Source organism: Cyprinodon variegatus, unplaced genomic scaffold (genome assembly GCF_000732505.1).
Source record: "Cyprinodon variegatus isolate N-32 unplaced genomic scaffold, C_variegatus-1.0 Scaffold46, whole genome shotgun sequence".
In the NCBI taxonomy this organism is placed as follows: Eukaryota; Metazoa; Chordata; class Actinopteri; order Cyprinodontiformes; family Cyprinodontidae; genus Cyprinodon; species Cyprinodon variegatus.
The window spans coordinates 830,009-842,774 of record NW_015150499.1 but is presented as its reverse complement, the minus strand read 5'-3'; the positions used below and the strand labels follow the sequence as shown (position 1 = coordinate 842,774).

The 12,766-nt window shown below is 34.9% G+C and overlaps 1 protein-coding gene across 1 annotated transcript in view; it reads left to right on the top strand.

The window, feature by feature from the left end:
- LOC107082042 (sodium channel protein type 2 subunit alpha-like) overlaps positions 1–12,766 on the top strand; it is a 49,674-nt gene extending 36,908 nt beyond the window's left edge. Inside the window, exons 18-27 of the mRNA XM_015370468.1 lie at positions 322–460; positions 539–693; positions 814–987; positions 1,207–1,329; positions 3,392–3,661; positions 3,739–3,795; positions 6,770–6,907; positions 6,985–7,089; positions 9,390–9,660; positions 9,773–12,766. Coding sequence (XP_015225954.1) covers positions 322–460; positions 539–693; positions 814–987; positions 1,207–1,329; positions 3,392–3,661; positions 3,739–3,795; positions 6,770–6,907; positions 6,985–7,089; positions 9,390–9,660; positions 9,773–10,959 — 2,619 coding nt within the window. The 3' untranslated portion in view covers positions 10,960–12,766. The remainder of the gene's footprint in view (positions 1–321; positions 461–538; positions 694–813; positions 988–1,206; positions 1,330–3,391; positions 3,662–3,738; positions 3,796–6,769; positions 6,908–6,984; positions 7,090–9,389; positions 9,661–9,772) is intronic.

Genomic DNA, 12,766 nt, shown 5'->3' with positions numbered 1-12,766 from the left:
TGTATATATATATATATATATATATATATATATATACACACACACACACACACAGTTGTCTTTCCTTTACTCAGAGAGCCGCTTGTTATTGTATATGGGTAAAGCTTAAACCCTCAGCAAGGAATTCTTACAATAGGTGTGCAACCTCAACAAAATAGTATATAATTGCTAAAAGTTTAAAGTTTAAATACTAAAAGTTTCTCCACCACACCTCTTGTTGGTGTGGTGGTGAAAATAATCACAGATAGAAAAACCACAAGGCCTTCAAAACCGGTTCTAGTTCCCTTGTTTTTTCTCACACAAATCTGATGGTATCCACAGGCTGTCAGTGGTTTTGATGATGAGCAGCTAAGTGCCTCTGAGGGGAGTACAGTGGATGACCTGTCAGAAGGAGAGCCAGCTGAGCTTGAATTCCCTGTATTCAACGAGATAAAGGACCCACATGACTGCTTTACCGCAGGTAAATCTTTTAACATTGCAGTCATTTGTTGCTTTTAATTAAATGATACACATTTATCAGATTTTTTTTTCATTTCAGGCTGTGTGCAGAAATTCAAATGTTGCCAAGTAAATGTGAATAAAGGCTTTTGGAAAGTGTGGTGGACACTAAGGAAGACCTGTTACCAGATAGTTGAGCACAACTGGTTTGAAAGCTTCATCATCTTCATGATTTTGCTGAGCAGTGGAGCACTTGTATGTTAACAAGATTTTGTTCTCTGCAAAGTAAAGCTTACTGTATTTCTTTGCTTGCTTTATATTTGCCATGTTGTATAATAACTGGTGCTATAATGATCCCCTTTGTTTACTCACTAGGCTTTTGAAGATGTGTATTCTGAGCAGAGGAAGACAATCAAAGTAGTATTGGAGTTTGCTGACAAAATGTTTACCTTCATCTTCATTCTGGAAATGCTCCTGAAATGGATGGCATATGGATTTGCAAAGTATTTCACAAATGCATGGTGCTGGCTGGACTTCCTCATTGTTGATGTAGGTTGAAACACAAAAGTTTACCCAAAAACTCATTCAATTAAAGTTTTCAGTGTTTATGAGTTAGCTACAGTTGATGTAGGTAACATTATATTTAAAAAAAACACTAAAATGATGGTATTTAGTATTTTAAAGTAGTTTTTTTTATATATATATATATATTGTACCTGCTGGGTTGATTTAGTTTATACTGTAATGTTTTTTGCGGGCGTTTTCCAGGTCTCACTGGTCAGTTTGGTGGCTAATGCCTTAGAACGCTCAGATTTAGGAGCAATCAAATCTCTGAGGACCCTGCGAGCTCTAAGGCCACTAAGAGCCCTGTCGAGGTTTGAGGGCATGAGGGTAAGAGAAACAAAAAAGCATTTTTCAAACTGTAAACAAAGCTATTACCCTGACAATAAGCTCTAGATTTCAGATCGTACAAGGTAATTTTACAAAATCCTTTATGACACATATTAAATATTATTTTTATAAAAATAGTGGAGTATGTTCCTATAGATATTGTAGATTATTTTGCTCTGTAGTTAAATTTTTTTTTGGGGGGAATGAATCTTAAATCCAAGAACAGGTGACAGGAATTCAGATTTGTAGCCAGTATTGTCCAATACTTACAGTATTAGACATCCTCATTTAAAATCAAAATTCGTTTTGCACTGCATAATACATTTACAACCCCCCAGCATGCACCATACATAAAGACCTTATAGGTTTTTACATACAGTCATATTTTTCTTATTACCTCTGTTTTTTCCAACTCTTATCTCCCTCTTTTTTTTGTTTGATCTTTGCTGTAGTATTGTTACTGTATATTTTCTTAAGGCACCAACATAACTGTGTATACATGTATTCACAGGTATACACTGAGTACATAGGGAGTGTGCTTAGCTAAATTCTCTCAAGCTCAGACACGGTGTCTCACTACATTTTTTTTGGGCCGCAAAATTACTTCTTGCCAGAAACATTTAATGATACCAAACTGTTTTGATAATAATAATAATAATAATAATAATAATAATAATAATAATAATAATAATAATGTAACTTTATTGATGTATTGGTCGAGAAATGTATCTCTGCACTTAACTGATCCCCTTGGGATGCAGTGGGCTGCCATTGTGCAGCGCCCGGGGAGCAGTCTGGGGGTTAAGGATCTTGCTCAGACACCCAGAGTGGAGGCTGGGGATCCAACCAGGTACTTGCAACCTTAATTGTGAGTCCAGCCTTCCTATGTGAGAAGGGGCAGCCACACACTGCTCAGAGCAGCCAGCTCTAATGGGCAGCAGCATCACAGCCACTCTCTGCGCCTTATTGACAGCAATGCAGAAGATATCCGAAGATGCCTCATCAGTGTAAGAAATTAAGGCCTTTATCACAAGATATGTAGGAATGTAGGAATGGCTACAAGAGTTTGCCATTACCCATGCTCTCCACTCAACCTGGCTGAGCTTCAACCAGTTGCAAAGTAAAATAAACTCCGGTTTCTAGATTTAGATAGCCGGTACAGATCACAGAAGAGCTGGTATTTGCAGAAAAATGTGGTTCAAGTAGTGACTCAACAAGGCTGAAAACAAATGGAGGCCAAATTTCAATATTTGTATCTGTAAGAATTTGGATTTTTTTTTTCTTTCATCTCACAAATGTATCTAGGTTTTTTAGGTCTATTTCATAAAATCCCCTAACCCAGGCACCAAGGGGCCCTCAAGGACCAAATGGGGTGCCCTTAGCTTCTTTTAAATTTAACTTGTCAATGTAGATATGACCTCATACTGTAGATACATTATTCTGCTATTGTTTTTAGAAGTGTTTCCAATTTGTCTGTATTTTAATTACATTTTCTTTTACTCATGGTATTTACAAAAGCAAGTAACTTATGTAAAATAGATCAATCAAGCATGCATTGTTTAATTCTTTTCATGTTGTGCTGATCAGCCTTTATTTTTCTTTCCTTGCACATTTACCTTTGAAATCTTTCATCAGCATTCTCTTTTCTTATAATTAAGTTGTTATCGGTTTCTCTTTTTTGTAATAATGTTTACTATGTTCTCTAAGATTTATGTTTTTTTTTTTTTTTTCACTGATTACAATTTTGGGATCTGTCATCTTCTGTGACAAGTTTACTATCAATGCTTATTTAACACTAAGTAACCTACTAAATTTTATAGAAAATAAGAACATCTTCAATAGATCTTATTTTCCTATATTTTTCCTGGCTTTTCTTAGACTGACCATGGCTTTGAAACCATATCCTTCTCCCCTGCACCCTTATTTTAACACTTGTCTCATTACTCTTGTGTTTTCCTTTTCCTACATATTTGTATTTAAGGTGTTGTTAGTTCCTTGAAAAATGCCCTAAGCTTTAAGAAGTACATATGTGTTACATTTTTGGCTTTTTTCTTTTTTGCAGGTAGTTGTCAATGCCCTCCTGGGAGCCATTCCTTCCATATTTAATGTGCTGTTGGTATGCCTCATCTTCTGGCTTATTTTCAGCATAATGGGAGTCAACCTATTTGCAGGAAAGTTCTACAAATGTGTTCATAACGACACTGGTGAAGAATTCCCCAAAGAAATAGTGAAATACAAAAATGACTGTGATATTCATCCAAATGGAAAATGGAAGAACCTCAAAGTCAACTTTGACAATGTGGCAATGGGCTATCTTGCTCTTCTGGAAGTTGTAAGTAATATATAATTGATATATTTTATTATTTATCATTTCACGCATTTCCAAACTTAGTGTATCTGTCTTTACAGGCAACGTTCAAAGGCTGGACGGATATCATGTATGCTGCTGTGGATTCTCCAAAAGATGTAAAAAAATATATACTTTTGTTTTCCTAGCATTGCTAACTCTGCATAAATGTATTAATAACTTCCAAGCAAGATTTTTTTTTTGCAAGATATCTGAAAGCATATATTTATTTATGTATTTAAAATATTATCTCCCAAGATAAAATACCATAGTGTATTCCCTATAAGCAAAAACACATCTGGCATCTTTTTTCGGTTGCTTTTGCACATCTAAGGCTGCATTCACATTGCAGGTCTTAATGCTCAATGACTATTTTTTTTGTAAAAACCGATTCTTTTGCATGGTCATTCACACTTTCAGATATATTTGACTTTTACTTAATCTCCTGTGTTAACTGCATTCACACAATTTAAATGTCCCATATATGCAGTAGCTGACACAATGATGTCACAAGCGAGCATACTCTGTGTTTACAGAAGTAAACATGGATGGTACTGCTGAAGCAGATCTTATAATCTCTCTTTTCTTTCACAGCCTCAACCAGTGCATTAAGAACACAATATTTTCAACAAGGCTGAAAATAAATACTGCTCTCCGCATTATCATACTTTGCTGTTTTTATTCCTGCTTCTGCGCAGGAAGACGGAGAATAGGGACCTTTGTTGAGTATTAATCTCGTACAGGTCGGATGAATGCGACCTGGCCGTTCAGACACATTTGAAAAGATCAGATAGGTATCAGATTGCGGGCCACATAGCCAAGTAGCCTGGTTTGCATTGGAAAGAAATTGGATCTGTGTTGTTCAGACTGTCATGAAATGATCAGATACAGGTCAGATATGGCCCAAAAAAAAAGGATATAGGCCACTTCTGCTGCGTGAACGTAACCTAAGTCCATTAAGATGTCTCACCAGGCAATATTTCTTCCAACTACCTGATGTCTAATTTTGACCTCCACAGGATTACTAAATGTTGTCTAGATGTAGTGAACATCTGATCGCTGTAGATGGGCTTTTTATACCTATTTCAGACAGTTCAATACATTATCTCAATAGTGTAGTCATTTAAGTCTTTGGCTGTGATGTGGGAATCCAGTGTTTGTATTTTGGTTGTGTCAGGAAGGACAACTGGAGATAAAACTTTTTCAGGTCTAAAAGACGAATTATAATCTCTTGATGTCGCAAACCCTGAATATGGGAGTAAGACAACGTCCTTTGCTTGTCCCAGATGCAAATAAAAAGAAATGGATACCTGTATAGAGCATTCCCAGTTCAAACCTACTGCTAAGCTAAATATCTGTTTAACCAATGTGCTAGGAAATGTGAACTGCACATAGATTAAAGTTTACAAATCTTTTTTTATCGTTTTTTATCACTACCTTAAATTTGTAAAAAGTGAAAAAATTATGAAAATATTTAAAGATAATAGAAAAAAAGGTAATGTCAACCCCTGTGACACTTGGTACTATTTAAGGGAAAATAAGAAGGCTTTCTTATCATATTCACTGGGATCTTATTTGATAATAATAATTCTAAGAAGAATTGTAACAACGGATTTACAAAAAAACAGAATTTCCTTGCTTTTTTTGCATCTAATGTGTTGATCAGATTCGATTTCTCAACAAGTTTTGTTGACTAACTATAGTAGTTTGAAAAATCCTATTGTCATAGACAATGATACACAACACCTTTGCCACCTTCATTTGCCATAATTAATTCTAATTTCCAGAGCCCCTTTTTTAAACCTCCAGTGTTGTGAGTGCCTACAAGTTATTTGGTTTGGTCATATTTATTACTAGTTTCCATTTATTTGTTTTTAAAAATTATAAATCCCCTTATATGTTTACTGTTTTAATGTGGTCATTATTGCCTAATTTGGTTACTTTTTTAATAGAGATACATTTAACTAGAACAGATTAACCTGCCTATATGTAAAAGAGCAGCTTAAAGCTCTGGAAATCACAAAACATTGAAAGTAAGATAATTTCCTCAAAGGAAACTATTTAAAAACTAATTATGTCTAACTGAGACTATAACATTTGCAATAATCAAACACAATCCTTGAGGAAAACACTTTTGAAGTCTAAAGGAAAACGTCACCAATTTTTAAATATTTATTTCAGGTAATAGATTTTTATACCTAAGTTCTTTTTGTTGTTTCTTGATTCCATTACCTCACCTTGCATCACCATTTGGAAAGGAAACTGCACTTAGTACCTAAGATGCACTTACGGAACAATTTCTAGACTGGCACTCCCTAAGCTGCATTTCTATCATTGGGCTGTTATTTTCCGTTCCTTATCCGTTTATATCCAGGGAGGATATAAATTCAACTACTTGGTTGGCAGTGAAGCTACAATTGGACAGGATGAGAAATGGAAGCAAATTGTGTCTCATTGCATTAAATGTTTTTTCTCCACCTTTCAATCCAAAATTATTTTACAGGTTTGGCATTCAGCAGGTCCTTATTTACTTTCAAGATCTTTCAAGATTTATTATCATTTTCGTTTGCTATATTCACAAAGGCTGCTCTTCCAACAACCTGCATGTAAACATACCATTACCTAAAATTATACCTCTCATGACAGAGGCACCATGACCTAGGACTTTGTTTTGTAAATAAAATAAAATAAATGGTAAAAAAAAATGTAACATAAAATATACTATGAACATTGTTGCATATTTCTTACTTTAGAGCAAATGGTTATAATTGCAAAAATAGCAGCCATAGGCAGCTTTAAGTCTAAAATTATGTCTGGTATTAGTTAAATAGAAGTGGTTCTACTTAAATTGAGTACAAGGTATCATAGTTGTTGGCACTATTGCTTCACAGCTAGAGGTTGCAGGATTTGAAAACCATGCAAAAGTGTGGAAGTGCTTGGCAACTCGTCCATGGTGATGCATCTTAAGCCCCATTATAGAAAATGTATATTTTGACTATTTGTATCTGAGATACAAAATGCTCATCTGAAACATAAAGCTTATGTTTTTTTCAATTCACTTTTAATTTTGTTGTATTTTTGTCCCCTTTATAGCCAGAGGAACAGCCAGCATATGAAATCAACTTGAAGATGTATGGATATTTTGTTTGCTTCATCATATTTGGGGCTTTTTTTACCCTTAATCTCTTCATTGGTGTCATTATAGACAATTTCAATCAACAGAAGAGAAAGATAAGTATTATATCTATTAAAAGAATTTCTTGTTTATTCTTTTTATTTAGTTTAACATTCTTTGTTACCCACTTTACTTAGGAGGTCAAGACATTTTCATGACGGATGAACAAAAGAAATACTATAATGCTATGAAGAAGCTGGGATCAAAGAAGCCCCAGAAGCCAATTCCAAGGCCAGAGGTAAGTAAATTTGAGTTTAAACTTACCTTTTATTTAATTGGGCTAAGTTAATATGTCTTTTTGAAGAATCATAATCAATTTCAGGGATAAGGCATAAATGGATTCAAATGGAGCTTATAGATCTAAGAATTTTAAGGAAATACTTTTCAAGAACATTGCCCACCTTTGCCAGCAGAGAAAAACATGGAGATTGCATTTGTGTCCAAAAGGCCTTAACAGTTATCACCGTTTTTAATGTTTAAATGGCTTCTCACTGGGTTGAAGGTACTGTATGTGAACTACTGTATATTTTACCAGCGGCAGTTGTCAAAAGTGGACTGAATGCATTTTAAAGAAATTATTTGTAGTTTTAGAAATAATAATTTCTGTCAAACTATATTTTAATATTTTAAATTAAATTTTCAAGTGTTGGGCAGTGTATGTCCTTAGGTAAGAATGAATGGGTTTTAGCTTTTGAGCTGAACAAAGGTAGTCAAAATTTCTGATTTAAAGGGTTTGCCATTTCCTTTAGCTACAGTCCATTTTGTTCGTATAATCAGTCGGGCAGTAATTATGTGTGAAGGTTTTGGTGCTCAGCAGTATGCTGTTTCTGAGATCAGAGGTCCATAAAATCACAACATTCAACTGTGTAATAAGCAGATATGTTTCATTTTGACTAAGACTGATTTAATTTTGTCATTTCGTATACACAAGTGTAAACAAAAAGGAATTTCGTTAAGAACAGCTCTCTAGACTATTTCATTTTTTAAGTGCAGCCTTGATAAGTTAAGCAGCAGTGATAAAAAAAAAAATACATTGTGATGAAAAACAGTAATGTTCAACATATGACTGTATAGCTACAGTTCTAAGTATCAGTTTCTTCTGTTTTCTTTTTTTTTTGCTATCTTCACTTTTTACTTTTTTGTATTAAATAATGTATTGAAAGTCTAGAAATTAGATTTCTTTATTTTATGGTTATCCTCAAGGGTTCTGACTGTAAAAGCACATTCACGCCAAACACAATGTTCTTGGCAAGAGTGGGTTTATCCCTATGCAAACTTGCAAACTCCACAAGGATTTAGGTTAAAGTGTAGCAGAGACAAAGAATTTTTCAATCAAATGAGATATAAAGAAAATAATTTTGAAAAAAATATTAAATTAGGCATGCTTTTACGGTTTGTTTGTTTGGTAGCTTTTATAAAGGCTGCTTTAATTTAGCCTTAGAAGAACTGTTTGGCCACAAGGAATTGCCACCAAATCCAACCGTTATCCAGATGCAGCTCTGGATAAATCAAAGTGGATTATTTTGTCAATGCTTCCAGGACTTTAGCAAAAATTACTGGTCTCCACAGGATAATTCAAATGTTGTGCATAGATAGCAATTTAGCAGCAGTCTGTACTATTGTTACTATTTTACCTATGCTTTTATTGTGAAGTGCCAAAAGCAAGATTTTTATGGGAAATTTAATGGGGTTGCCAGGGGTGACAGCAGATCCAAATTGAAGGAATTTGGAGGCGGATTAACTAGATAATATTGTGAAACAATCATTCCACCTACTAAATATGGTTAAGATGCCCACTGTTACATTCAGTGGCAGCCCAGAAATGCCATATTATGTTATGCAATAACTTTATATTCAGAAACAAGCGCAGCACTAACGATGGGTTGGATGGTGATTTCATCGGCCAAAATTAAAAACGATTCTTATCAACCTAAGCAGCTCCAAGGACAAATACAAAACACATTTGCACTAAAGTAGCACTTAAAGACAAGACCACTTTGGTTAAATTCTGAGCGTTAACTGGAGAATGTGACCTCTGGGTGACCTAAAATATATTTATTAATATCTCTAGAACAAACCTAGCACAAATTATAGTTTTAACTGCACAAACTGCACTGTAACTGCAAACTGTAATTGCAAACAGGCTTCTATACCAAAAATAAAGTTTTGTTTTACTGATGTATAAATTACTTATGTCATGCCAAAAAATGCTAAATTTGACTTAAAATAGGGATTTTCTGAAAATTGGTTTTATAGATCTTTACTCAAAATTGAATGAAAAAATAAAGACTTGTACATGCCTTGCAATTAGGAAAACATACATCATCTGTAAACATTTTGGCACCTTGGCCATAAATATGAAAAATAGCAAGTCACTATTATGTTTTTTTACTTTTTTAGAATTTACAGGAAGCTGCATTGAAATCTAATATATATAACAAATGAATCATGTCTCTTTTGGAAATACAATCTTTCCTTTTGTCAGGTTTGTTTGTTTTTTTTTCTCAGATTTGCTTTCTTTGTTTTTGCCTGTTTCAGAACAAGTTTCAAGGATACATTTTTGATTTTGTCACACAACAAGCATTTGATATTATAATAATGGTTCTGATATGGCTAAATATGGTAACCATGATGGTGGAAACAGAGGACCAGTCTAAAGAATGGAAAGAAACCCTCAACATCATCAACATAGTGTTCATTGTCATCTTCTCTGGAGAGTGTCTTTTAAAGATGATTGCACTTCGCCATTACTTTTTCATCAATGGTTGGAATGTTTTTGATTTTGTTGTGGTCATCCTGTCAATTGTTGGTAAGTCTATCCTCTGTTTTCTGTTTTGTGCAAATTAACTTTATTTATATATATATATATATATATATATTTGTGTACTTCCTTTTTGTTAAGATTGTCTTTCTTTCCACAGGCATTTGTCTTGCAGGTGTGATAGAGAAGTATTTTGTCTCTCCAACGCTGTTCAGAGTGATTCGACTGGCTAGAATAGGCCGCGTCCTCCGCCTTATAAAAAGTGCCAAGGGAATCCGCACACTCTTGTTTGCCTTGATGATGTCACTTCCTGCGTTGTTCAATATTGGTCTCTTGCTCTTCTTAGTGATGTTTATCTATGCCATTTTTGGAATGTCAAACTTTGCCCATGTCAAGAGGGAGAAAGGCATTGATGACCTTTTTAATTTTGAAACCTTTGGAAACAGCATGATCTGTTTGTTTCAAATCACCACATCGGCAGGGTGGGACGCCCTCCTGGATCCAATACTCAATACGGAAAAAAACGGGGATTGTGATCCTCTATTTGAGCATCCTGGTAGTAATAACGTGAGAGGAAACTGTGGAAATCCTGCTGTGGGAATTGCCTTCTTTGTGAGTTATATAATTATCTGCTTCCTTATTGTTGTAAACATGTACATTGCAGTAATCATAGAGAATTTTGGGGTGGCCACTGAGGAGAGCACTGAACCTTTAAGTGAGGACGACTTTGAAATATTTTATGAGGTCTGGGAAAAGTTTGACCCTCTTGCTACACAGTTTGTTAAATACAACATGCTGTCAGACTTTGCCGATGCTTTAACCCCCCCACTACGCATTCCCAAGCCTAACAAATTTGAGCTTGTCTCTATGGATCTACCAGTTGTGAGTGGTGACCGCATTCACTGCCTTGATATCTTATTTGCCTTTACAAAACGTGTTTTGGGTGATAGCGAGGATATGGACAGTCTCAGAGCACAGATGGAAGAACGCTTCATGGCTGCAAATCCATCCAAGGTTTCGTACGAACCCATCACAACCACCTTTCGCCACAAACAGGAAAACGTGTCAGCTGCTGTGATTCAGAGAGCTTTCAGACATTATACTAGGAAAAAGATTTTTGATGCAGTCATTGCTAATGATGAGAAGGGTGAACAGCTGTCTGACAAAGAAGATCATGTTACAGAAAAACCTAAAGAAGTATCGATTGCCGATAGGGCGGAACAGCCACCTTTGAAGGACTCTCAATCTTCAAGTAACAGTGTGACACCAAATGGGGACAACAAACATAAAAAGGATGAAAGTGAAAAGGAAGTTGAGAGCAAGGACATCAGTGAACAAAATAAATAAAAGAAATATAGAAGAGCATAACAGAATCTTGGAATTATAAAAAAAAAAATGTTTACAGCTTTTGAAAGGGAATCCCTTCCTTTGGACACATTTGCAAATATTGTAACAATTATTTAAAATATTTTTAAAGATAATAATTTTGGCTTTGATAACTATTGCAGCTATTCCTCCTCTTATGCATCTTCATTTCTTTGTAATCATTTTCCAAACTGAAAGATATCTGTTATTTTGTCATGCGGCTGCTTTTATTTACAACTATTTAGGGTGATTCTTTAAAGTTTCATTTGGGATTAATACACTGGTTTTAAAACAGCCTTTATCCCTCATAGTGCTAAAAAGTTTTGTCAAATACCTTTAAAGTTTATGAAGTTCTGCATGAAATTTCTCCACTGGTATGCATGCCGAAGAGTGCTATTTCGAACAGGGAGTTATTCGAGGCTATCACTTTTTATGCTGCAAAGCTGATTACTGAATGTGTCTGTTAATTCCAGTCAGGAGTGTAATTCTTTTGAGTAAAAAAAGTTGCACCTTTGCTTATCACTGAAAATATTGTTATATGCCCTCCGGTTTAAAGGCAAATATAATGAAAAATGTTAATTATGCACAGCTTTTTGGCTAAAAAAAGAGACATAAATGGCCTAAATTTGTATAGCACATTATCAAGTCCAAGGACCCCAAAGCACTGGACACTATGATCAGTCATTTACCTGCTGATGGTTGTAAGCTACATTGCAGTCATAGCTGCCCTTTGGCAGGCTGACAGAATCAAGGCTCCCATATAATTGGTGCCACCAGGATTCTGACCACGAACAGCAAGCAACGCAGGTGAAGTTTCTTACTCAAGGACATAGAAACTGGAAAGACTCGAACCAGCAACCCATCAGTTACAGGGCAAACCCCTACTGCCTGAGCCACCATCACCTCGTGACGGTTCAATTTCATCAGGAACCAGTTTTAAAAGAAATCCTATTTGCCTTTGTATTTACCTGTAGACAAACTTCTTGAATGTTGCACCGAAGCTAATGCTTTTTTAAATCTCCACTTTGTGCTTTGACAACTCTAAAATACAGAAGTTCTTCACTTTGCTTCATGTTTTTTTTATTCATATTTAAACTTAAGGTATCATGAATCTTTTAATAGTATTTTCATGATATAATTTTGTGTTAGTCTTCTGTTTTCCAGTTTACCTCTCAATATTTATTATAATTATCAAAAAAAGAACTTGATGGCTCAGGATAAAATGAAGAATCTTAGGGAAATTGCATCACACATGTCATGTGCTCATTGCTATTTCCTGCCTCTGTTTACATTTTATATCGTTTATTACAACTGCCACCTTAAATCTTAGATGTGTCTGGTGTATGTGTGTGTGAGTATGTGTGGGTGTGTGTGTGTGTGTGTGTGTGTGTGTGCAAAGTTCTACATATGTCATTTATTTTGCATGGTAAAAACTATGCTACACTTTGCTCGGTGAAAGTGTTTTTATCATATAAAACTTCTAGTTATTATGTATATCCATTTGGTTTGTAGTGTATAAAGAAACTGCATGAAAGAAACATATAGTGCATTTTATGAAAAGGATAATGGTTTAAATAAAGATTACACATATATATCATGTCTGCCTACAGATTTGCTTTATTGAAAAATTTATGTAAAACTGTTCAATTCTGTATGTGAATGGTTGTGAATGTTGCAGAGTGGGGTTACCTGTGCTTTCCTTCTAACTAGTTTTTTGGTTTTGTTTTTAATACATCTGAAGTCATTTCGTCCCACCCTGGTGTCAGCAGTTACTCCATATGAAAATCTT